Genomic DNA, 21,637 nt, shown 5'->3' with positions numbered 1-21,637 from the left:
CTGCACCCAACACTGCACCCAACACCCACCACTGCACCCCAGCTCCCAACACAGCAGCACCCAACACTGCGCCCAACACTGCACCCATCACTGCATCCCAGCACCCAACACCTCACCCAACACTGCATCCCCGCACCCAAAGCTGCATCCAGCACCCATCACTACACCCAAAGCTGCACCCATCACTGCACCCCAGCACCCAACACAGCAACACCCATCAGTGCACCCCAAGCTGCACCCATCACTGCACCCCAGCACCCAACACAGCAACACCCATCAGTGCACCCCAAGCTGCACCCATCACTGCACCCCAGCACCCAACACTGCACCCAACCTGCACCCAACACTGTATCTAGTACCCACCATTGCATCCCAGCACCTAACATTGCCACTCATCACTGCACCCAGCACCCGTCACTGCACCCAATAACCAATACTGCACCCACCACTGGACCCCAGCACCCAACACCTCACCCAACACTGCATCCCCCCACCCAAAGCTGCACCCGGCACCCATCACTGCCCCCCAGTACCTCACAGCCCCCCTCCCAGCGCTCCCTGTGTCCCGGAGCCACCCCGGTGTCCCCCGGTGCCGCCCCTGTCCCCTGGTCCCTCCGCGGCCCCCCCCCGGTGCAGCCCCGTGGGTCACCCCATGTCCCCGCTGCCCCCTCAGCTCTTCTCCCTGGGCCCCCCTCGCTCCTTGGGGGAGTCATGGGGTGTCCCTGGGTGTCCCCTCCCCATATGGCCCCGCGCGCCCCCCGAGTCCCCCCCCGGTGCCCCACAGCATCCCCCGTGTCCCTCCCGGTGTGTCCCTGGTCCCCTCCCGGTGTTCTTCCCCCTGCATCCCCCGGCATTCCCGGTGCTCTGGTCCCCAGACCATTCCCCGGTTCATCCCCGGTATCCCCGTCCAGGTACCCCACACCACCCCCTGTGTATCCCCCCCTCCATCCCCACTGTCGCTCCCCCCCCCGTTCTCCAAAGCACCCCCCGGTGCATCCCCGGTGCATCCCTCCCCTGGATCCCCAGGTTTCCCCGCCTCGTTCCCCACAGCATCCCCCGGTGTGTCACCCCCGGTACATCCCCGGTGTCCCCCACCTGCATCCCCCCTGGTCCATTCCCGCTGCCCCCTCCCCGTTCCCTAAATCACCCCCCGGTGCATCCCCGGTGCTCCCTGCCCTGCACCCCCGCTTCCCCCTCTGGTCCATCCCCGCTGTCCCCCCCGGTCCACCCTCGGTATCGCTCCCCCCGTTCCCCAAAACATCCTCTGGTCCATCCCCGGTGCTCTCTCCCCATCATTCCCCACACCATTCCCGGTGTTACCCCAGTCCATTCCCGGTGTTCCCCCGGTCCACCCCCGGTGTCTCTCCCCATCATTCCCCACACCATCCCCGGTACTCTCTCCCCTGCATCCCCCCTGTTTCCGGGTGTCCCCGCTCCCCGGTGCCCACATTCCCCGTGTCCCCTCCCCGTTCCCCAGCGCATCCCCCGGTGCATCCCCGGTGCTCCCTCCCCTGCATCCCCCGGTTTCCTCCTCGGTGCATCCCCGGTTCATCTCCTGCACCCCCCGGTCCATCCCCTGCATCCCCCAGTCCATCCCCGGTCCATCGCCTGCATCCCCCGGTCCATCCCCGGTGTCTCCCCCCACATCCCCGGTGCACCCGCCCCCAGCCCGCGCCCCGCCCCGGTGCCAGCCCGGCGCGGTGGCGGTGGCGGCGGCGCAGCGCTCCCGGCCCCGGTACCGGCGGCGGCCCCGGCGCGGCCCGGCCCGCCATGGCCAAGCAGTACGACGTGTTGTTCCGGCTGCTGCTGCTGGGGGACTCGGGCGTGGGCAAGACCTGCCTGCTCTGCCGCTTCACCGACAACCAGTTCCACCCCGCACACATCTCCACCATCGGTACCGGCCGCACCGGCGGCGACGGGAGCGGCGGCACCGGGGAACCGCGGGCATCGGGGAACCGATGGGAGCAATGGGGAGACGGGGAAGCGGGGATGCGGGGAGACAAGGCACCGGGAACCGGGGAAACGCGGGGAACCGGGCAACCATAAGCACCGGGGAACCGGGAGCACCGGGAAGACATGGCACCGGGGAACGGGGAACAGGGGAGCCAGGAGCACCGGGGAACCGGGAGCATCGGGGAAGCAGGAGCACTGGGGAGACAAGGGAACAGGAAACGGGGAAACCGGGGAACCGGCAGCACTGGGCAACCGGGGAGACAAGGCACCGGGGAACGGGGAACCGGGGAAACTGGGGAGCCGCGGGCACCGGGGAACCGGGAGCATCGGGGAGACGCAGCAGCGGGAAACCGGGGAACCGCGGCACCGGGAGCATCGAGGAGACGGGAGCACCGGGGAGACAAGACACCAGGAAACGGGAAACCGGGGGAACCGACGAGCCGCGGCACAGGGGAACGGGGGGAAGCGGGGAGCCGCGGGCCCGGGGAACCGGGAGCAGCGGGGAGCCAAGGCACCAGGGAACGGGAAACCGCGGGCACCGGGGAGCCGTGGGCACCGGGAGCCGCGGGGAACAGGAAAGCCGTGGGCACCGGGGACGTACCGGGGACACACAGCGGGGGATGCAGGGGAGGAAGCACCGGGAAACCGTGGGCACCGGGAGCACCGGGGACCCGCAGCACTGGGGAACGGGGAGATGTGGGCACCAGGGAGCGGGAAAGCCGTGGGCATCGGAGAGCCGCCGCACCGGGGAACCGGGAGCACCGGGAGCACCCACCGGGGCCGGGCCCAGGCCCAGTACCGGGTGTGGGCACCGAGTGGGCACGGGAGAGCCCCGGTACCCGGTTTGGCAGCACGACGGGGCCTGGAAGCGGGACGAGAACGGGGTGAGGGGACCGGGGTGGGGGGACCCCGGTGCCGGTAGCTCCCGGAATGTGTGGGGACCCCGGGACACCCCATAACCCCCCCAATCCCAGGCGTTGACTTCAAGATGAAGACCATCGAGGTGGACGGCATTAAGGTGCGGATACAGATCTGGTGAGTGCCGGTACCGGGCCCGGGGGGTGGGATTTGGGGGGGTCTGAACCCTGCTCCTAAAGCAGGGGCTGAGCCCTGGCCACAGCTCATGCCATGGGTGCTGGGGTTGACCTGTTGTCCCCGGTGCAGGGACACGGCAGGGCAGGAGCGGTACCAGACCATCACCAAGCAGTACTACCGGCGGGCACAGGTATGGGGGGGACGGACCCCCTCCTGGAGCACAGGAGAGGGGAAACTGAGGCACGGGGGGGGGTGTAAAATAGCCACGTCCCCCCCTTCTTCTCCTATAGGGCATCTTCCTGGTGTACGACATCAGCAGCGAGCGCTCCTACCAGCACATTGTGAAGTGGGCCAGCGACGTGGATGAGGTCTGGGGGGGTGCAAAGGCCTGGGGGGGGTCCCCCCGATGTAATGGGGGGGTCGTCACGCTGCTCCCCCCCCCCCCCAGTACGCACCCGATGGTGTCCAGAAGATCCTCATTGGGAACAAGGCGGACGAGGAGCACAAGAGGCAAGTGGCCAAAGAGCAAGGGCTGCAGGTGAGCGGGGGCTGCGGGGCCCCCCCTGCACCCCGGCATGGGCAGAGCCCCCCCTGTGCACCACAGGGACCCCAACAACCCTCCTGCAGCCCTATGTGTGTCCTTACCCCCCATCCAGCATGACCAGGGACCCCCCCAGGGCCTGTGCACCCCCAGGGCTGCTCTGACACCTTCCTGTGTCCCCCCTCATTGTGACCCCAGGTCCCCCCCCAGCACCCCAACATGGCCAGAGCCCCCTCTGTACACCACAGGGACCCCAACAACCCTCCTATTGATGTCCAGATCCCCCCCTCATCACACACAGGGACCCCCCAGTGCCTGTGCACCCCCAGGGCTGCTCTGACACCTCCCTGTGTCCCCCCCCAGTGTGACCCCAAATCCCCCTCCTGCACCACAACATGGACAGAGCCCCCCATGAGCCCCCCCTGTACACCACAGGGACCCCAATAACCCTCCTGCAGCCCTATTTGTGTCCAGACCCCCCCCTCCAACATGACCAGGGACCCCCCAGCACACACAGGGACCCCCCCGCTGTGACCAGGGACTCTCCAACACGCATTGGGACCCCCCCCCAGTGCCTATGCACCCCCAAGGCTGCTCTGACACCCCACCAGCATGACCCCAAATCCCCCCCCCCAGCACCCCAACATAGCTCCCTGCACCCCCAAAGCACCTAGACACCCCCCAGTCCCCCCTGCACCCATTGCCCAGCCCCGGGGGGTGCCCCTATTGCAGCCCCCCCAGTGCCGCTATGGCCAGCACAGCCCCTCCGTGTGCCTGGGGGGGAATTGGGGGTGCTGGTCCCCCCCCAAACCCCTCGCCTGCAGCTGGCCAGGGAGTACGGGATGGACTTCTATGAGACGAGTGCCTGCAGCAACCTCAACATCAAGGAGGTATTGGGGAGGGGGGGGGATTGGGGGGGTCAAAAGGGGGTTGGGGGGGTCCCCCCAGGCTCACCCCCCCCCTGTTCGCAGTCCTTCACGCGGCTGACGGAGCTGGTGCTGCAGGCGCATCGCAAGGAGCTGGAGGGGCTGCGGGCCCCCCCCCGCACCCCCACCTTGGCCCGCTTAGAGGAGGACGAGCAGCAGCCCCTGTGCAGCGAGGACACCCCCAAAACCTGCTGGTGTTGAAGCCTGGACCCCCCCTATGGACCCCCCTATAGACCTCCCCCCATCCCTGGGCTGTGCTGGGGGGGGGGATGGTGGGTGCGGGATGGGGGCAGCCCCATGGAGGGGGGTGATGGGGACACCCCCAGGTGACAGGGATGATGGGGTGACCCCAGCCAGCACCCACTGGTGCCCCCGGTGGGTGGGGGGGTGATGGGTGCTGGTGCCCACCCCGTGCCCATGGACCCCCCCCCCTGTTTTACACACACAATAAAGGTGATGCTGGAGGTGGCCGTGGCTCGGGTGCTGCCGGCGGGCTCCGTGGGGCTCGGGGGGGTCCAAGTGGCTGTGCCCCACCGGAGCCCCCGGCACCGTGTGTGGGGCAGCGCCGGGGCACGGCAACACGAGCGGGTATCAATAATTGAGGCTGTGCCAGGGCTGCCAGCACGGTGTCCCCTTTCCAGGGCAGGGGACGAGGCCATGGGGGACATGGGGCGCTGGGTCTGTGGGTGCTGTGTCCATAGGATGCTGTGTCCATGGGGTGCTGTGTCCATGGGGTGCTGGGTCCGTGGGGTGCTGGGTCCATGGGGTGCTGTGTCCATGGGGTGCCGTGTCCATGGGGTGCCATGCCTGTGGGGTGCCATATATGTGGGGTCTGTGTCTTTGGGGTGCTGTGTCTGTGGGGTGCCATGTCCATATGGCACCGTGTCTGTAGGGTGCCATGTCCATGGGATGCCGTGTCCATGGGGTGCTATGCTTGTGGGGTGCCATGTCTGTGGGGTGCAGTGTCTATAGGGTGCTGTGTCCATGGGATGCCGTGTCCATGGGGTGCTGTATCCGTGGGGTGCCGTGCCTGCGGGGTGCTGTGTCCATCACTGCTGATGGCTCAGTTCCGGCTGTGGGAGCATTCCCACAGGGTTGCAGGATCTGGCCCATCCCAGCATGGACAGGACCGTTGTGGTCAAACAGCTCAGTGGAGGGCACAGGGATGGTGGCAGGAACCGGGATGAGTGGGCACCGGGGTGGTGATGGGCACCAGGATGGTGATGGGTACCAACATGATGATGGGCACAGGGATCCCGATGGACACCAGGATGATGATGGGCACCGGGATGATGATGGGCACCAGGATGGTGATGGGCACAGGGATCGCGGTGGGCACTAGGATGGTGAGGGGCACTGGGATGGGTGGGCACTGGGATAGGTGGATAATGGGATAGCGATGGGCACCAGGATAATGGTGGGCCCAAAGGCGATGGATGCCACAGCGGACACTGGCACTGGGACCAGTGGCACCAGCACCGGTGGGCAGGCAGCGGGCACCAGGGCAGCAAACACAGGCAGTGCCAAGGCAGCCCTGGAGTGGGAACCACACTGCAACACCCATTCCCCCCTCCCCATGTGGGGCTGAGTCACCCCTTCTCCACCCCACCATTCCCACCTCCCGGAATCCCGTTATATCCCATCTCCCCCGCCTGTTCCCAGCCCCGCAGCACCACACAGCCTGCGGGCACGGGGAACAGCATCCGCGCCATGAATTATTGAGGCGGGTTGGAGCATCCATCGCCCTGGCCCCGCGCCACCCGCTCCCTCCCTGAGCCAGGGTGGATGGCTCCGGTTTCCACCGGGAGAGCTTCGGATCCAGCCCATCACGTGGCCACCGGGAAGCCCTTAAGGCACCCTGCGGCCGCAGGGGAGGGGAAGGCAGCAGCACCCGCAGCCATGAGCGTCCCCATCGCCAAGTCCTTCTACGACCTGAGCGCCACCTCCTTGCAGGGGGAGAAGGTGGATTTCAACGTGTTCCGGGGCCGCGTGGTCCTCATCGAGAACGTGGCGTCGCTCTGAGGCACCACGGTGCGGGATTACACCCAGCTCAACCAGCTCCAGGCCCGCTACCCGCGGCGGCTGGTGGTGCTGGGCTTCCCCTGCAACCAGTTCGGCTTCCAGGTAGGTGCCAGCAACCATGGGATGGGTTGGAAAGGAGCTTAAAGCTCAGCCGGTTCCACGGGCAGGGACACCCTCCACAAGCCCTATCCGACACATCCCTGTGCTGGTATCTCACCACCTCCATCGCAAAGCCTATTCCATGGGCTCATGGAATTCCTGCTTCCAGGAGAACGGCACCAACGAGGAGATCCTCAGCATCCTGAAGCACGTGCGGCCGGGGGGCGGCTTCGAGCCCAACTTCACGCTGTTCCAGAAGTGCCAGGTGAACGGGACGGACACTCACCCTGTCTTTGCCTACCTGAAGCTCCATCTCCCTACTCCAGCCGACGAGGCATCGACCCTCATGTCGGAGCCGCGGTTCCTGTCCTGGAGCCCCGTCCGGCGCTCCGACATCTCCTGGAACTTCGAGAAGTTCCTGGTGGGGCCGGAGGGGGAACCGTTCCGGCGCTACAGCCCCCGTATGGCCACTGCTCAGCTGGAGCCTGACATCCAACGGCTCCTCAAGCTGGCCAAATAGAGCCCGCATCCCACAGCCCGCTTCCCTCGGGATGCTCCCAGCTCTCCGCCGGGTGATGGTCCCCTCCGAAACCACCGCAGGGAGGGGGCTGGATGGGGGCAGAGAGCTGGAGCCGCCGGGGCGCTGCGGGCTGCTGGCAATAAAGGAGGAGGGAGCGTACCCCAAAGTGCGTGTGGTTTGTGGGGGGCTGCTGGGAGGAGGAGGAGGAGGAAAAGCCCCCGGGGTGCTGGATACAGGATGGGGTGCTGGATGGAGCGGTGCCAGGCTCCCTGTGGGTGCTGTTGGGTGCCAAGAGCAGCATCGCACCCCAAGGAGTGATTTCGGGGTGTCACTGGGTGCCAAGAGCAGCATTGCACTTCAGGCAGTGATTTTGGGGTGTCATTAGGTGCCAAGAGCAGCATCATACCCCAGGGAGTGATTTTGGGTGTCATTGGGTGCCAAGAGCAGCATCGCACCCCAGGGAGTGATTCTGGGGTGTTGTTGGGTGGCAAGAGCAGCATCGCACCCCAGGGAGTGATTTTGGGGTGTTGTTGGGTGCCAAGAGCAGCATTGCACCCCAGGGAGTGATTTTGGGTGTCATTAGGTGCCAAGAGCAGCAATCGCACCCCAGGGAGTGATTTTGGGGTGTCATTAGGTGCCAAGAGCAGCATCACACCCCAGGGAGTGATTTTGGGGTGTCATTAGGTGCCAAGAGCAGCATCATACCCCAGGGAGTGATTTTGGGGTGGTGTTGGGTGACACAGCGCAGGAAAACAGGTCCTGGGAGGTGCAGTGATCCCAAAGGAGCAGAAGGATTCCAAGTCAGGGTTTGGGAGAGCAGGATGGGCGCTGGGAAGGGCTGGATCCACCCAAAGGGAAGGAATTCCATAATCTCACAGGAAGGAAAAGCCTCCCCAATCCCCTCCTTGCTCCCCCCCAGCTATGGGGAGCACATGGGGGGTGAAGCCCACCCCAAAGCTGTCACCACTGAGCTATAACATGTCACATTTATTGCCCCACTCATGTGGGTCCCTGAGGGGGGGTGAGCATCCTTTGGGACCCCTTTTTGGGGTGACAACACATTGAGGCCCCCTTCATGTCTTCAGCACATGGGGAGCTCTGGTTGTGGTGCTCCTGCTGTTCCTGGAGCCGGGATGTGGGCTTGGGAGCATCCAGCATCGGGTGTTCACATCCAGCCTGGGGGGTGGAGGAGAGAATCGGGTAAAGGACCATGTTATCCACAGGGATCCCTGTGCTGGGATCTCCCAGTGCTGATGGGGAATGGGAAGGAGATGCTGGGACACGCAGGGATTCCTACTGGGATCCAAACTGGCTTCAGAAGAGGGGAGTCATCTGCCGGGGGTCATCAGGGAGGATGCTGATGGAGTCCTCAGCCCGGCCACAGAGCAGGCACAGCATGGTGTATTCCTGGTGGGATACAGAGGGATGAGCACAGGATGGTGTATTCCTGGTGGGATACAGAGGGATGAGCACAGGATGGTGTATTCCTGGTGGGATACAGAGGGGGATGAGCACAGGATGGTGTATTCCTGGTGGGATACAGAGGGATGAGCACAGCATGGTGTATTCCTGGTGGGATACAGAGGGATGAGCACAGGATGGTGTATTCCTGGTGGGATACAGAGGAGTGAGAGCACAGGATGGTGTATTCCTGGTGGGATACAGAGGGATGAGCACAGCATGGTGTATTCCTGGTGGGATACAGAGGGATGAGCACAGCATGGTGTATTCCTGGTGGGATACAGAGGGGATGAGCACAGGATGGTGTATTCCTGGTGGGATACAGAGGGATGAGCACAGGATGGTGTATTCCTGGTGGGATACAGAGGGATGAGCACAGCATGGTGTATTCCTGGTGGGATATAGAGGGGGATGAGCACAGGATGGTGTATTCCTGGTGGGATATAGAGGGGGATGAGCACAGGATGGTGTATTCCTGGTGGGATACAGGGGGATGAGCACAGGATGGTGTATTCCTGGTGGGATACAGAGGAGTGAGAGCACAGGATGGTGTATTCCTGGTGGGATACAGAGGGATGAGCACAGGATGGTGTATTCCTGGTGGGATACAGAGGAGTGAGAGCACAGGATGGTGTATTCCTGGTGGGATACAGAGGGATGAGCACAGCATGGTGTATTCCTGGTGGGATACAGAGGGGATGAGCACAGGATGGTGTATTCCTGGTGGGATACAGAGGGATGAGCACAGGATGGTGTATTCCTGGTGGGATACAGAGGGATGAGCACAGCATGGTGTATTCCTGGTGGGATATAGAGGGGGATGAGCACAGCATGGTGTATTCCTGGTGGGATATAGAGGGGGATGAGCACAGGATGGTGTATTCCTGGTGGGATACAGGGGGATGAGCACAGGATGGTGTATTCCTGGTGGGATACAGAGGGATGAGCACAGCATGGTGTATTCCTGGTGGGATATAGAGGGGGATGAGCACAGCATGGTGTATTCCTGGTGGGATATAGAGGGGGATGAGCACAGGATGGTGTATTCCTGGTGGGATACAGGGGGATGAGCACAGGATGGTGTATTCCTGGTGGGATACAGAGGAGTGAGAGCACAGGATGGTGTATTCCTGGTGGGATACAGAGGGATGAGCACAGGATGGTGTATTCCTGGTGGGATACAGAGGAGTGAGAGCACAGGATGGTGTATTCCTGGTGGGATACAGAGGGATGAGCACAGGATGGTGTATTCCTGGTGGGATACAGAGGAGTGAGAGCACAGGATGGTGTATTCCTGGTGGGATACAGAGGGATGAGCACAGCAGCTCTGCTGCTCTCCTGCAGGGAAACCCAACCCGGCGCCATCACCCGATCCTCGATCGCAATCAGATCCGGCAGGATCTTGTTTCCAGCTCCCCCCCAGCCCATTTTCCAGCATTTAGCTGCTGCATAGGAAATGTGCCAGGGAGGAGGTGGGAAGAGCCATGTTTTGCTGCACCGACATTCCCACCGGGCTGCACGGGAAGCACGAGGTGAGCTGGGATAAGGGATTAGCACCAGCGGCTCCAGGTAGCCCCAAGCACAGGGATGGCTTTTGGAAGCATCCCGTGGCTGCAGCACAGGGAGAGCCTGGAACACCACAGGAACAGCCTGGGGCTCGCAGTGGGGTGTCCCCAGAGCTGTGGGGGGACGAGGTGGGGTTCCTGGGGTACCTGGTAGTCGTCCACCACGCTGAAGGTGTACTCATGGCGCGCAATGAGGTGGTGGCAGTTCTTGCACAGGTCTGCGGAGGGGAGAGGACAATGGGATAAAGGGACACGGCTGCTCCCGACCCTGGGTATTCCCACCCCAGCCCCCCACCTCTGTGCTCCCCATATCCCCTGCAGCACTGACCCCCCCCAGTCCCCAGGAGCATCAACACCCCCAAATCCCCCCCCCAGCACCTAAACCCCTTCCCAGCCATCAGCTCCCCAATATTCCCCCCAACCCCAAACCTTGAGATCCCCCCCACCAGGCATCACATCCCCAGAGCCTGACACCCCAAAAAGCATCACTCACCCCCACCCCAATGGTCCCCCCCCAGCATCGGGCCCCGAATGAACCCTCCCTCAGCCCCACAGGCCTCAAGCCCCCCCCCAGCCCCAAACCCCAAAGGTGCCCCCCAACCTCAGACCCCAAAGGACACCCCCCAGCCCCAAAGGCCCCCCCAAGCCCCACACCTCAAAGGTCCCCCCCATTCCCAAGCCCCAAACGTTCCCTCCTCACAACCCCAGACCCCAAAGGCCCCCCCAAGCCCCGCACCCCAAAGGTCCCCCCTATTCCCTAAAGGTTCTCCCCAGCCCCAAAGGTCCCCCACAACCCCGAAGGCCCCCCCAAGTCCCAAAGGTCCCCCCAGCCCCAAAGGCCCCCCCCAGTCCCAGGCCCCAAAGGACCCCCCAAGCCCCACAGTGCCCCCCCCAGCGTGCCCCGTCCCCGCGCACGGTCGTAGGTGACGATCTCGTCCCCGCCGTGCAGCCCGGCCGCGCGGTTGCTCAGCAGCACGAAGTCCCGGCGGCCGCACTGCGCGCACCCCACGAAGTTGAGGAGGAAGGAGCCGCCCTCCAGGCAGGTGGTGCCCTGCGGCGGCAGCACACGGTCGGTACCGGCACCGGCACCGGCACCGGCACCGCCACCAGCCCCGGGGCCACCCCGCCCGGCCCCGCCGGCCCCGGCCTACCCGCTCCGGGTACTCGGTGCCCACACACCCGCCGCACATCCCGCCGCAGCTCTCGCGAGACTGCCGCCACCGGGGCGGGGCTCCGCTCAAGGGGGGCGTGGCCTGTGATTTTAGCCCCGCCCACAAGGCGGGGTTAAGAGTGTAGCTTGTCTATATATAGGCGTGGCTCGAGAGTGTGGGGGCGTGGTTTGTGAGTGGACGGGCGTGGCTTACGGATGAATGGGCGCGCCTTATGGATGAATGGGCGTGGCTTATGGATGAATGGGCGTGGCTTGCTGCTGGATGGGAGTGGGTTGTGAATGGGGGCGCGACTTGTGAATGGAGGCGTGGTTTGTGAATGGGGTGTGGTTTGTGAATGGAGGCGTGGCTAAGCGGTAGCCCCCCGCCCCGGCAGCGTGGCCGTGGGGCAGGACCGGCACCCCTGGAACCCACCAGCGGGTGCAGCTCCCCCCCGCTCCGGTGCTCGGGCAGACAGCGCTGGGCTGGGGGGTCCTGGGTTACCCAAGGGTGATGTGGGGCTGGCTGGGGGCAAGCTGGGCTAGTTATGGGGGGGACAGGGCTAGCTGGGGGCATCCAGGGCTGGCTGGGGGATACCTGAGCTGGTGGGGAGCACTTGGCAGTACCTATGGAGTGCCTGGGGCTAGCTGAGGGAGCCCCAGGGCTAGTGGGGGACATCAAGGACTGGCTGGGGGTTGCCAGGGACTAGCCAGGGTACCCCCAAGACTAGTGGAGAACACCCAGGGCTAGCTGGGGGGTGCTTGGGACTAACTAGGGGGCCCCAGGGCTAGCTGAGCGACACCTAGGGCTAGTAAGGGACCAGCTGAGGGAGCCCCAGGGCTGGTGGGAGACACCAGGGGTAGTGGGGGGTGCCTGGGACTAGCTGAGGGAGACCTGGGGCTAGTGGAGGACACCCAGGTCTGTCTGGGGGGTGACTGAGTCTAGCTGGGAGACCCCCAGGGCTAGCTGAGGGGTGCTTGGAACTAGTCGAGGGACACCCAGAGCTAGTGAGGAGGGGTGCCTGAGACTACCCGGGTCCCCCCCATGGCTAGCCAGCAGTGCCTGAGGGCCAGCCAGGGCTACTCGGGTCAAGCTGGGGACCACCCGAGCTAATGGGGGACACTCAGGACTAGTTGAGGGGCCCCCAGGGCTAGCTAGGGGAGTGCTGGCGCTAGCTGAGAGCCCCCCAGGGCTAGCCAGGAGTGCCTGGGGCTTGCTGGGGGACCCCTAGGGCTAGATGGAGCATACTTGGGACTAGCTGAGGGACAACTAGGGATAATGGGGGCTCCCCAGGGCTAGCGGGGGGTGTGCCTGGAACTAGCTGGGGGATCCTCAGGACTAGCTGAGGAGTGTCTGGGACTGGGACTGAGTGGCCCCCATGGCTAGCCAGGAGTGCGTGGGGCTTGCTGGGGGACCCCTAGGGCTAGTGGGGGACCCCTCGGGGTAGCTGAGGAAGTGCTGGGACTAGCTAGGGGACCCCCAGTGCTAGTTGGGGTGTGCCTGGGACTAGCTGAGGAACACCCAGAACCTAGTAGGGGACACCCAAGGCCAGTGGGGGGTGCCTGGGACTGGCTGAGAGACCCCCAGAGCTAGCCAGAAGTGCCTGGGGCTTGCTGGGAGACCCAGGGCTAGTTGGGGGACACCCACGTCTAGCTTAGGGGGTGCCTGGGACTACCCGAGTGCCCCCCATGGCTATCCACCAGTGCCTGGGGCCACCCAGGGCTACTCGGGTCGAGCTGGTGGCCACCCGAGCTAACGGGGGACCCCCAGACAGCGGGGTCCGGCCGGAGCCCGCCCGGGGCGGGGGTTCCCGAGTTACCGGGGGTGGGTTCAGCGGGGCGCTGCGCCGCTCCGTGCCCGGTAGGAACCGGTGGCGGCGGCGGCGGCGGCCGGGGGGGGCCGCTGTGCTGCATTGCGGGGCGGGCGGCTCGTCCCCGCCCGCCTCCGCCCGGCCCTCCCGGGGGGGAGCGGGGCTATCGGGGCCGGGCAGCGCCGCTGGCCCCGGGCAGGAATGTCCCTGCGCGCACAGATAATGTTATTTATATCGCGGCACAGGGCGGCTCCGCTCCCCCCGCCCCGCTCCGGTCCCGGCTCCGGCCCCGGGCCCGCCGCCGCCGCCGCCGCTCGTTTGCCCGCCGCCCCGCGCAAGTGAGAGCCGCGGCCGCCCCGGCGCCGGGATGCGCCGCCTCCGGTGGTGCTGGTGATGGTGGTGATGGAGAGGGAGGGATAAGCGGGAAGAACCGGAGCGAAGCCGGGGGGGTGGGGGGGGCACCGGGACGCGCTGCCCGCCCCGGGGACAGCGGGTGCAGCGCTGGGGGGGCTGCGGGTACCGGGTAAAGTTTAGCGGGGGCTCAGCGCACCCCGTTATCCCCCTTGTTGAAGGGGCGCCGGTGGCCCCGGGGGACCCCGGGGCTGCTCAGCCCGGCGGGGACACGCGGTGACGGGAAGGACGGGGCGGGCGAGCGGCGGTGACTTTCTGGGGACACCCTGGGGACGCTTTCCGTTTAGGGGGGGCACAACAACAACAACAAGCGGGGTTCTGGGGGTGCCGGTACCGCCGGGTGCGTGGCGGTGGGACACGGTGGGACAGCGGGGTCCGGTGGTGACACACGGGGACACATCCCCCAGCCTGTTTATAGCAACTGGGGGAAACTGGAGTTACTGGGAGGAGTTTTCCAGCTCCTGTGCCCTTGTCCCCCCTTGTCCCGGCGGCAGGAGGATGCTCAGGGATGCGTGTTGGGATGGGGGGACCCCCGCAATCAGCCAGATTCCCGTTTCAGGGCAGCTTTTGCCTTTGTAAATCTCCAGCTCCTGGAGTCAGGGAATTGTGGATCCTTTTCCCTGTTGGTTTATCCCAGTGGAGCAGCGTTTGTGGGGGATACAAGGAAAGGAGACCCCCACAACCCCGGTGGGTGCTGGCATGGGCCCCCCCCCGAGGTGTGTTTTGAACCTATGGGGTGTTTTTAGGGTCCCATCTAGTGAATTTGGGGTGGGTGAGGAGGTGCAGGGGGGCAGCTCCTAAGAAGGGAGCAAGGGAAGGCCTATTTATAGCCAGAAATGTCTGTGGAGCGTCAGCACGTGTGCGTGTCACCGCTCCCGGGTTAGGTGACATGGGACAGTCCTGGCACGGCCGGCATCCGCGCCCATTCCAGCCTTAGGGAAACCCAAATCCTCACCCATGGGTGGGAGAGCGTGGCCTGTCCCCGCCTGGAGGAGCTGTGCCATGCCATGCTGTGCCGTGCCATGCCAAAGGACCCCATGCTGTGCCGAGCAGCCGTGCTGAGCGGGACCATCTGCTCCAGGCCCTTCCCATGCGCTTGGGATGCAGGAGGATTGGGGGGGGGATGTGGGAATATCCCTCTGTTCCTGCCTCTTCCCAACGGGGCTGGAGGTGGAGGTTGATGGAGGTGAAGCTCGAAGTGTTAATGGTGAAGTGAAGCAGCTGGGGTGACACTGGGTGACACCAGGACTCAGCAGGCTGCAGGTGGAGGTGATGGAGCAGCAATTTTGGGGTGATTTGGGGTGTTTTGGGGTCCCCATGAGCGCTCATGCAGCAGCAGCCTGTGTTTTGGCAGCACATTATGACGGTGAGGGCTGAGCCGGGGGTGCCCCGGCCACCACTGGGGTACAGGGGGGGTGTCACCCTGTCACCCAGGCCCGATGGGGGGACACTGGCAGTGGCACGGTGCCAGCCCCTTGCCGGGAAGTGCTGATTCACGGCGCTGCCCTGGCTCTGGCCGCAGGATGCTCGTGCCGGGGATGGCATCCCGGTATTCCCGGTGTCTCCCCAGCCGAGCGGGTGGGATGGCTGTCCCCGGATGGCCGTGGTGGTGGTGGCTTTGCCAACGAGGCTGTTTGGAAGGCGCCGGGGCGGCAGAGGGAGATTTAAAGGCTGTGCGAGCGCCCGCGCTCGAGATGCACGCTGGCAGCTCCCTTGGGTCCCATCTCCTCCTCCTCTTCCTCCTCCTCTTCCTCCTTGGATGCTCACAGCCGTGCCCGTGCTGCTGTGGTGGTGATGGTGTGGGAAAGGCCCAGCCAGGACCGGGGGCTCCCACCGGCATGGCAGAGACCCAACACAACTCATCACACCCGGTCCATTGCATCCCAAGGCTGCATCTCCCGTGGGGTTGGGATTGGGGGGGGGGGGTGTTCCCACATTTGGGCTTCCCCAGGGATGACCGCTGCAGGAGCTGAGCACTTGCACGGCCTTGAGCACTCTCCTGTGCCTTATTGCATGTCCTTGCGTGCACTCACGTGTCCTTGCTTGCATGTGCACGCTCCTGCATGTCCTTGCTTGCATGTGTGTGCTCCTACATGCTCTGGCACACTCCTGCATGTCCTTGCTCATATATGCATATGCTGGCACACTTCTCCATGTCCTTGCTCACACATGCGTGCTCTTACATGTTCTGGCACACTTCTACACGTCCTTGCTTGCATGTGCATACTCCTACACGTCCTTGCTCACATGTGTGTGCTTTTACATGCTCTGGCACGCTCCTGCATGTCCTTGCTCACACATGCACTCTCTGGCATGCTCCTGTGTGTGCTTGTTTACATGTACATACTCTGGCATGCTTCTGCATGTGTGTGCACACTCTGGCATGCTCTTGCATGTCCTTGCTCACACATACATGCTCTTACACACTCTGACATGCTTTCTTCACGTCCTTACTCACATGTGCACCCTCTGGCACACCTCTCCATGTCCTTGCTCACATGTACACGCTCTGTCACACTCCTGCATGCCCTTGCTCACATGTGCATGGTCTTACACGCTCCATCACGCTTCTACACGTCCTTTCTCACACGCGCACACTCTGCCGTGCTCCTGCACATGCTTGCTCACGCATGCATGCTCTTACACACTCTAGCACATGCACACGCTCTATCACGCTCCTGCACGTCCCTCCTCTCCCATACAAGCTCTTGCCCACTCCATGTCCCCGCCAGCCCCGGAGCCAAGTCCCCGCCTGCATGGCCACGATTAGGGAGCGGAGCCGGGCCCAGCCCAGCGCTGCCGGCCCCGATAACGCTCCCTGCCGGTGCCCCGGGGGGTCCCGGGCGCCGCGGGCTCGGGGGGACACGAGGGGTTCGGGGACACCCATGGCCGAGGTTCCCCGCGGTACCGGGGGGGGGGTTCCCGGCCCGTTGCTGGCTCCTGCTCCCCTGCAGGGCCCCAGCGGCCCCCCCCGACACCACCAGCTGCTCAGGGGCATTTATAGATACCAACCGTGTCCCATCCCGTGTCTCAAATGTCCCCAGGGGCGGGTGGCCCCGGCACCGGCAGCTGTCACCCGCTCTGTGCCACCGGTGATGGTGAAACCCGTCCATGGTGTGGTCATGGGGTGGGTGCAACAGCACCCGCATCCCTTGGGGTACCCAGGGTGAGGGGACACCCATGGGGACCTGGGCTATGGCACTGGGTATGATTGTCACCTGCTCTGTGCCACTGGTGATGGTGAACCCCCTCCATGGTGCAGTGATGGAGTGGGTGCAACAGCATCCGTGTCCATGGGGGTACCCAAGGGTGAGGGGACACCAATGGGGACCTGAGCTGGGGCTCTGGGTGTGCTTGTCACTGCTTCGTGCCACCAGTGATGGTGAACCCCATCCATGGTGCAGGTGATGGGGTGGGTGAAAGCAGCATCCATGTCCCTGGGGGTACCCAAAGGTGAGGAGACACCAGTGGGGACCTAGGCTGGGGTGCTGGGTGTGATTGTCACCCACTTTGTGCCATCGGTGACAGTGAACCTCTTCCATGGCGCTGGTGTTGGGATGCAATCAGGACCCATGTCATTGGGGGTACCAGGGGTGATGGGACACCCATGGGGATCCAGGCTGGGGCACTGGGTGTGATTGTCACCCCCTTTGTGCCACCAGTGCTGGTGAACCCCCCTCCACAGTGCAGTGTTGTGGTGTGAGCAGCACCCATGTCCCTGTGGGTACCCAAGGGTGAGGGGACACCCATGGGGACCTTGGCGGCGGCACTGAGTGTGATGTGCAGAACCATGTCAGCAGGATGGGTCCCCCAAGCACGCAGCACCCAGGTGCCCCCAACACCTCTATGGGGACGAGGTTAAATCCCTTTGAGCAGCTTAAGCAGCTTCTAAGCCACAAATCCCCGTGAGCCGCCACCACCGCGGCGATGCCGATGGTGATGCCCCCGACTCCTGCTCTGTGCCAGGGGCCTCTTGCCGGCAGCCAGCGGCCACCCGTCCGGGGGACAGTGGGACCATGACCTCGGTGAGCGACTACGAGCTGCAGCAGCAGTACAGCCGCATCAACGTCCGCTGGGACGCCTCCGACGATGAGCTGGACAACGACAACAGCTCCGCGCGCCTCTTCGAGCGCTCCCGCATCAAAGCCCTGGCAGGTCAGTGATGGGTCCTCTTTGGGTGCTCCCAAGGAGTGTCCTCGCTGCTGGTGCCACTGAGTCTGCTCTCCTTGCAGATGAAAGGGAGGCCGTGCAGAAGAAAACCTTCACCAAGTGGGTGAACTCGCACTTGGCTCGTGTGACCTGTCGCATCTCGGACCTCTACATGGACCTCCGGGATGGGCGAGTGCTCATCAAGCTGCTGGAGGTGCTGTCTGGAGAGCTTCTGGTAGGACTTCTATCCAGATGGAGACCACAAGACCCATCCCATGCCCTACCAAGGCTGTTGACCTTGGTGTTGATCAAGGTTCCATCAGGGTTGTGGTGGCAACCAGGGCAAAGGGGTGTCCCCGGGTAGGGAATGAGGTGTCCATTATGGAGGGGAGGCTGCTGAGCTCTGTTATGTCCCAGCCCAAGCCCACCAAAGGCCGGATGCGGATTCATTGCCTGGAGAACGTGGACAAGGCGCTGCAGTTCCTGAAGGAGCAGAGGGTGCACTTGGAGAACATGGGCTCGCACGACATTGTGGATGGCAACCACCGCCTGGTCCTCGGCCTCATCTGGACCATCATCCTGCGCTTCCAGGTGATGCTGGGGGGGCACCTCTCAGCTCAGCACCCCATGGATCATTCCCAAGTGGGATCCCTCCTCTATAGATGTCCTTATCCAACCCTGAGATGTCCTTCTGCCCCCAGATCCAGGACATCATTGTGGAGACGCAGGAGGGCCAGGAGACGCGCTCTGCACGGGACGCGCTGCTGCTCTGGTGCCAGATGAAGACAGCAGGGTAGGTGGTGGGACACACACCATGCTGGGGACCTGCGGTGACCATAGGGTGATGGTGACATCCTGTCCCCAACACAGGTACCCCCATGTGAACGTCACCAACTTCACCTCGAGCTGGAAGGACGGGCTGGCCTTCAACGCCCTCATCCACAGGCACAGGTAGGTGGGCACCGGGATGTTGGAACTGGATGATCTTAAGGTCCTTTCCAACCCAAACCATTCTGTGATTTGATGTCCCAGGGGGGTGGTGGCACCCAGGGGGTGTCCCATGGGTGTCTCGCCACTGTCCCACCCCTTTGTCCCCAGGCCTGAGCTGGTTGACTTCCAAAACCTGACCAAATCCAACGCGCGGCACAACCTGGAACACGCGTTCAGTGTGGCCGAGCGGCACCTTGGCATCACCCCACTGCTCGACCCTGAAGGTGAGCTCCTGCTGCCACCTCTCCTGCCTCAGCTCCCCCATCACACCCTGGGACGTGCCCAGGCCCATGTGGAAGGACAGAGAGGTTTCCAACCCCATGGAAGGAGGGTCTGGGTGGGAGCAAGGAGGGACCTCATGAGGCTGTGGTGGGCCATTGATGTTGGGTCAGGACTGATGCTTCTCGCTCGTGCCGAGCAGATGTATTCACGGAGAACCCCGATGAGAAGTCCATCATCACCTACGTGGTGGCCTTCTACCACTACTTCTCCAAGATGAAGGTGCTGGAAGTGGAGGGCAGGCGCCTGGGCAAGGTAAGGGGTGGCAATGAGGTGGGATGGGTTCTGCTGCGGTGCCGGTACCCCACCGCGCTCACCACCATCCCCACCACAGGTCATTGAGCATGCCAAGGAAACCGAGAGGATGATTGAGGGCTATGGGGGGCTGGCCTCGGACCTTCTCACCTGGATCGAGCAGACCATCGCCTCCCTCAACAGCCGCAGCTTTGCCAATTCACTGGCTGGGGTGCAGCACCAGCTCCAGGCCTTCAGCACCTACCGCACCGTGGAGAAGCCCCCTAAGTGAGTGTCCCCCAGCCCCACTGTGGCCATGTGGTGGTGTGGAGCACCCATGGGTGCCCCAGGCTCAGCTCTCTCCTCCGGGCAGGTTTCAGGAGAAGGGGAACCTGGAGGTGCTGCTCTTCACCATCCAGTCGCGGATGAGAGCCAACAACCAGCGCGTCTACACCCCGCACGAAGGGCGCCTGGTGTCCGACATCAACCGGGTATGGGGACGTCCCATTGCCGTGGGGACATGTGGCTGCTCCCATGGCACCCTGTGACTTGGGGACTGCTCTTCTGCTGGTATCCATGGTGGCTTTGCTCACCAGACTGTCCCGGGGCAGGTTGGGTCCATCTCCTGGGGCAGTTTGGGTCCATCTCTTGGGTCAAGCTGGGTCCATCCCAGAGCAACTCAAGTCCATTTTAGGATGGGTTCCAAGGCAGTTTGGGTCCATCTCCTGGGGCAAGTTGGATCCATTCCAGAGCAGTTCATGTCTATCCTAGGATGGGTCCGAAGGCATGTTGGGTCCATCTCCTAGGTCAAGCTGGGTCGTTCCTATAGCAGTTCAGGTCCATCCCAGTGCAATTCAAGTCCATCTTAGAATGGGTCTCAAAGCAGCTTGGGTCCATCTCCTGAGGGCAGGTTGGGTCCATCTCCTGGACCAATCTAGGTCCATCCCAGAGCAGTTTAGGTCCATCTTAGGATGGGCCCCAAGGCAGTTTGGGTCCATCTCCAGGGTCAAGCTGGGTCCATCCCACAGCACCTCAAGCCCATCCCAGGACCCATTCAGTCCACCCTGGGGCAGTCCGGTCCATCCCAGGGCAGGTTGTGTCTCACCACCCATGTGCCACACTGGGGCTCCCCAGCAGAACAAGCCACATGGGCGGGCGTTGGTCCATGGGGGGACACTGGTGCCATCCCTGTCCACAGGCCTGGGAGCAGCTGGAGAAGGCGGAACACGAGCGGGAGCTGGCGCTGCGCAACGAGCTCATCCGGCAGGAGAAGCTGGAGCAGCTCGCTCGGCGCTTCGACCGCAAAGCGGCCATGAGGGAGGCCTGGCTGAGTGAGAACCAGTGCCTGGTGGCACAGGTGAGGCTGGGGACAGCCACCGCGGGGACCGGGACACCCAACCGGAGCCTCACCATGGGCTTTGTGATGGGCAGGACAACTTCGGTCACGACCTGCCCGCGGTGGAGGCAGCCAAGAAGAAGCACGAGGCCATTGAGACGGACACAGCCGCCTACAAGGAGAGAGTACAAGCCATCGAGGCGGTGGCCAAGGAGCTGGAGGTGGAGGGGTACCACGACATCCAGCGCATCAACAAGCGCAAGGACAACATCCTGCGGCTCTGGGAGCAGCTCCAGGAGCTTCTGGCTGCCCGACGGCAACGCCTGGAGATGAACCTCACCCTGCAGCACCTCTTCCAGGAGATGCTCCATTGCATTGACTGGATGGATGAGGTCAAGGTGAGCCACCATGGGTTGGGAGCCACCATGGGTTCGGTGCCACCAGGGGCTGGGTATCACCATGGGTGCCACCATGGGTTGGGTGTCACCGTGGGTTGGGTGTTACCATGGGTTGGGTGTCACCATGGGTACCACTATGGGTTGAGTGCCACTGCGGGTTGGTTGCCACCATGGGTTGGGTATCACCATGGGTTGAGTATCACCGTGGGTGCCACTGGGGGTTGGCTATCACCATGGGTGCCACCATGGATTGGGTATCACCATGGATTGGGTATCACCATGGGTTGGGTATCACCATGGGTGCCACTATGGGCTGGGTGCCACCATGGGTTGGGTATCACCATGGGTGCCACTATGGGCTGGGTGCCCCCACAGGTAGGGTCCCACTGTGGGTTGGATTCCACCATGGGCTGGATGCCACCATGGGTTGGGTGCTGCCATGGGCTGGATGCCACCATGGGCTGGGTGCATTGGTCCCACCAGTCACAGTGTTTGTGAGACCCACCTTGTGATGCCAATGAGATGCTGGGGTGTTGCTGCTGGAGCTGGCATTGAGAGCTCTTCCGTAGGTGCAACTGGCATCACCGGAATCTGGGAAGCACCTTCTGGAGGCTGAGGAGCTGCTGCAGACCCACCGGATGCTGGAGACCGACATGGCCCTGCAGGCAGAGAAGACACGGGCCATCAGCGCTGCCGCCCTCCGCTTCGCCGACACCGAGGGTAGGAAAACCGGGATGCTCCAGGACCGCGGCATGGGAAA

The 21,637-nt window shown here is 63.7% G+C and overlaps 4 protein-coding genes across 6 annotated transcripts in view; 3 read left to right on the top strand and 1 right to left on the bottom strand.

The window, feature by feature from the left end:
- Positions 1-1,662: 1,662 nt before the first annotated feature.
- On the top strand, positions 1,663-4,925 carry RAB15 (RAB15, member RAS oncogene family). Its single transcript, XM_030483709.1, has 7 exons — positions 1,663-1,894; positions 2,928-2,988; positions 3,118-3,178; positions 3,279-3,356; positions 3,437-3,526; positions 4,354-4,419; positions 4,501-4,925. Exons 1-7 carry the CDS (start codon positions 1,771-1,773, stop codon positions 4,654-4,656), a joined length of 636 nt encoding a protein of 211 aa, XP_030339569.1. The 5' UTR covers positions 1,663-1,770; the 3' UTR covers positions 4,657-4,925.
- A 1,429-nt stretch (positions 4,926-6,354) lies between these two features.
- GPX2 (glutathione peroxidase 2) lies at positions 6,355-7,191 on the top strand. Its single transcript, XM_030483714.1, has 2 exons — positions 6,355-6,579; positions 6,746-7,191. Exons 1-2 carry the CDS (start codon positions 6,355-6,357, stop codon positions 7,094-7,096), a joined length of 576 nt encoding a protein of 191 aa, XP_030339574.1. The 3' UTR covers positions 7,097-7,191.
- An 877-nt stretch (positions 7,192-8,068) lies between these two features.
- Positions 8,069-11,370, bottom strand: CHURC1 (churchill domain containing 1). The gene is made up of 5 exons (XM_030483733.1): positions 11,274-11,370; positions 11,038-11,173; positions 10,270-10,340; positions 8,394-8,503; positions 8,069-8,272 (listed from the first exon to the last, which is right to left on the bottom strand). Exons 1-4 carry the CDS (start codon positions 11,310-11,312, stop codon positions 8,411-8,413), a joined length of 339 nt encoding a protein of 112 aa, XP_030339593.1. The 5' UTR covers positions 11,313-11,370; the 3' UTR covers positions 8,069-8,272; positions 8,394-8,410.
- Positions 11,371-13,366: 1,996 nt separating this feature from the next.
- Positions 13,367-21,637, top strand: part of SPTB (spectrin beta, erythrocytic) — a 24,034-nt gene continuing 15,763 nt past the window's right edge. The window contains exons 1-13 of one of the 3 annotated variants that reach the window (XM_030483564.1): positions 13,367-13,418; positions 17,458-17,646; positions 17,724-17,875; positions 18,058-18,231; positions 18,342-18,433; positions 18,511-18,591; positions 18,739-18,854; positions 19,052-19,164; positions 19,244-19,431; positions 19,517-19,634; positions 20,342-20,500; positions 20,575-20,877; positions 21,447-21,597. In XM_030483564.1, the coding sequence (XP_030339424.1) occupies positions 17,508-17,646; positions 17,724-17,875; positions 18,058-18,231; positions 18,342-18,433; positions 18,511-18,591; positions 18,739-18,854; positions 19,052-19,164; positions 19,244-19,431; positions 19,517-19,634; positions 20,342-20,500; positions 20,575-20,877; positions 21,447-21,597 (1,786 nt within the window). In that variant the 5' untranslated portion in view covers positions 13,367-13,418; positions 17,458-17,507. Of the gene's footprint in view, positions 13,419-16,883; positions 17,647-17,723; positions 17,876-18,057; positions 18,232-18,341; positions 18,434-18,510; positions 18,592-18,738; positions 18,855-19,051; positions 19,165-19,243; positions 19,432-19,516; positions 19,635-20,341; positions 20,501-20,574; positions 20,878-21,446; positions 21,598-21,637 lie in introns of those variants that run through there. The other 2 variants (XM_030483566.1, XM_030483565.2) reach the window with 2 other exon arrangements.

The sequence above is a fragment of the Strigops habroptila genome, chromosome 4, assembly GCF_004027225.2.
Source record: "Strigops habroptila isolate Jane chromosome 4, bStrHab1.2.pri, whole genome shotgun sequence".
NCBI classification, from domain to species: Eukaryota; Metazoa; Chordata; class Aves; order Psittaciformes; family Psittacidae; genus Strigops; species Strigops habroptila.
This window is presented reverse-complemented; position numbering and strand designations above follow the sequence as displayed.

Coding starts and splice junctions, on each gene's coding strand:
- CHURC1 (XM_030483733.1), bottom strand. CDS start 11,312: ATGTGCGGCGGGTGTGTGGGCACCGAGTACCCGGAGCGG. Junction 11,174..11,273: donor GCACCGAGTACCCGGAGCGG/GTAGGCCGGGGC, acceptor CTGCCGCCGCAG/GGCACCACCTGCCTGGAGGG. Junction 8,504..10,269: donor GCGTGGTGGACGACTACCAG/GTACCCCAGGAA, acceptor GTATCCCACCAG/GAATACACCATGCTGTGCCT.
- RAB15 (XM_030483709.1), top strand. CDS start 1,771: ATGGCCAAGCAGTACGACGTGTTGTTCCGGCTGCTGCTGCTGGGGGAC. Junction 2,989..3,117: donor AAGGTGCGGATACAGATCTG/GTGAGTGCCGGT, acceptor TCCCCGGTGCAG/GGACACGGCAGGGCAGGAGC. Junction 3,179..3,278: donor AGTACTACCGGCGGGCACAG/GTATGGGGGGGA, acceptor CTTCTCCTATAG/GGCATCTTCCTGGTGTACGA.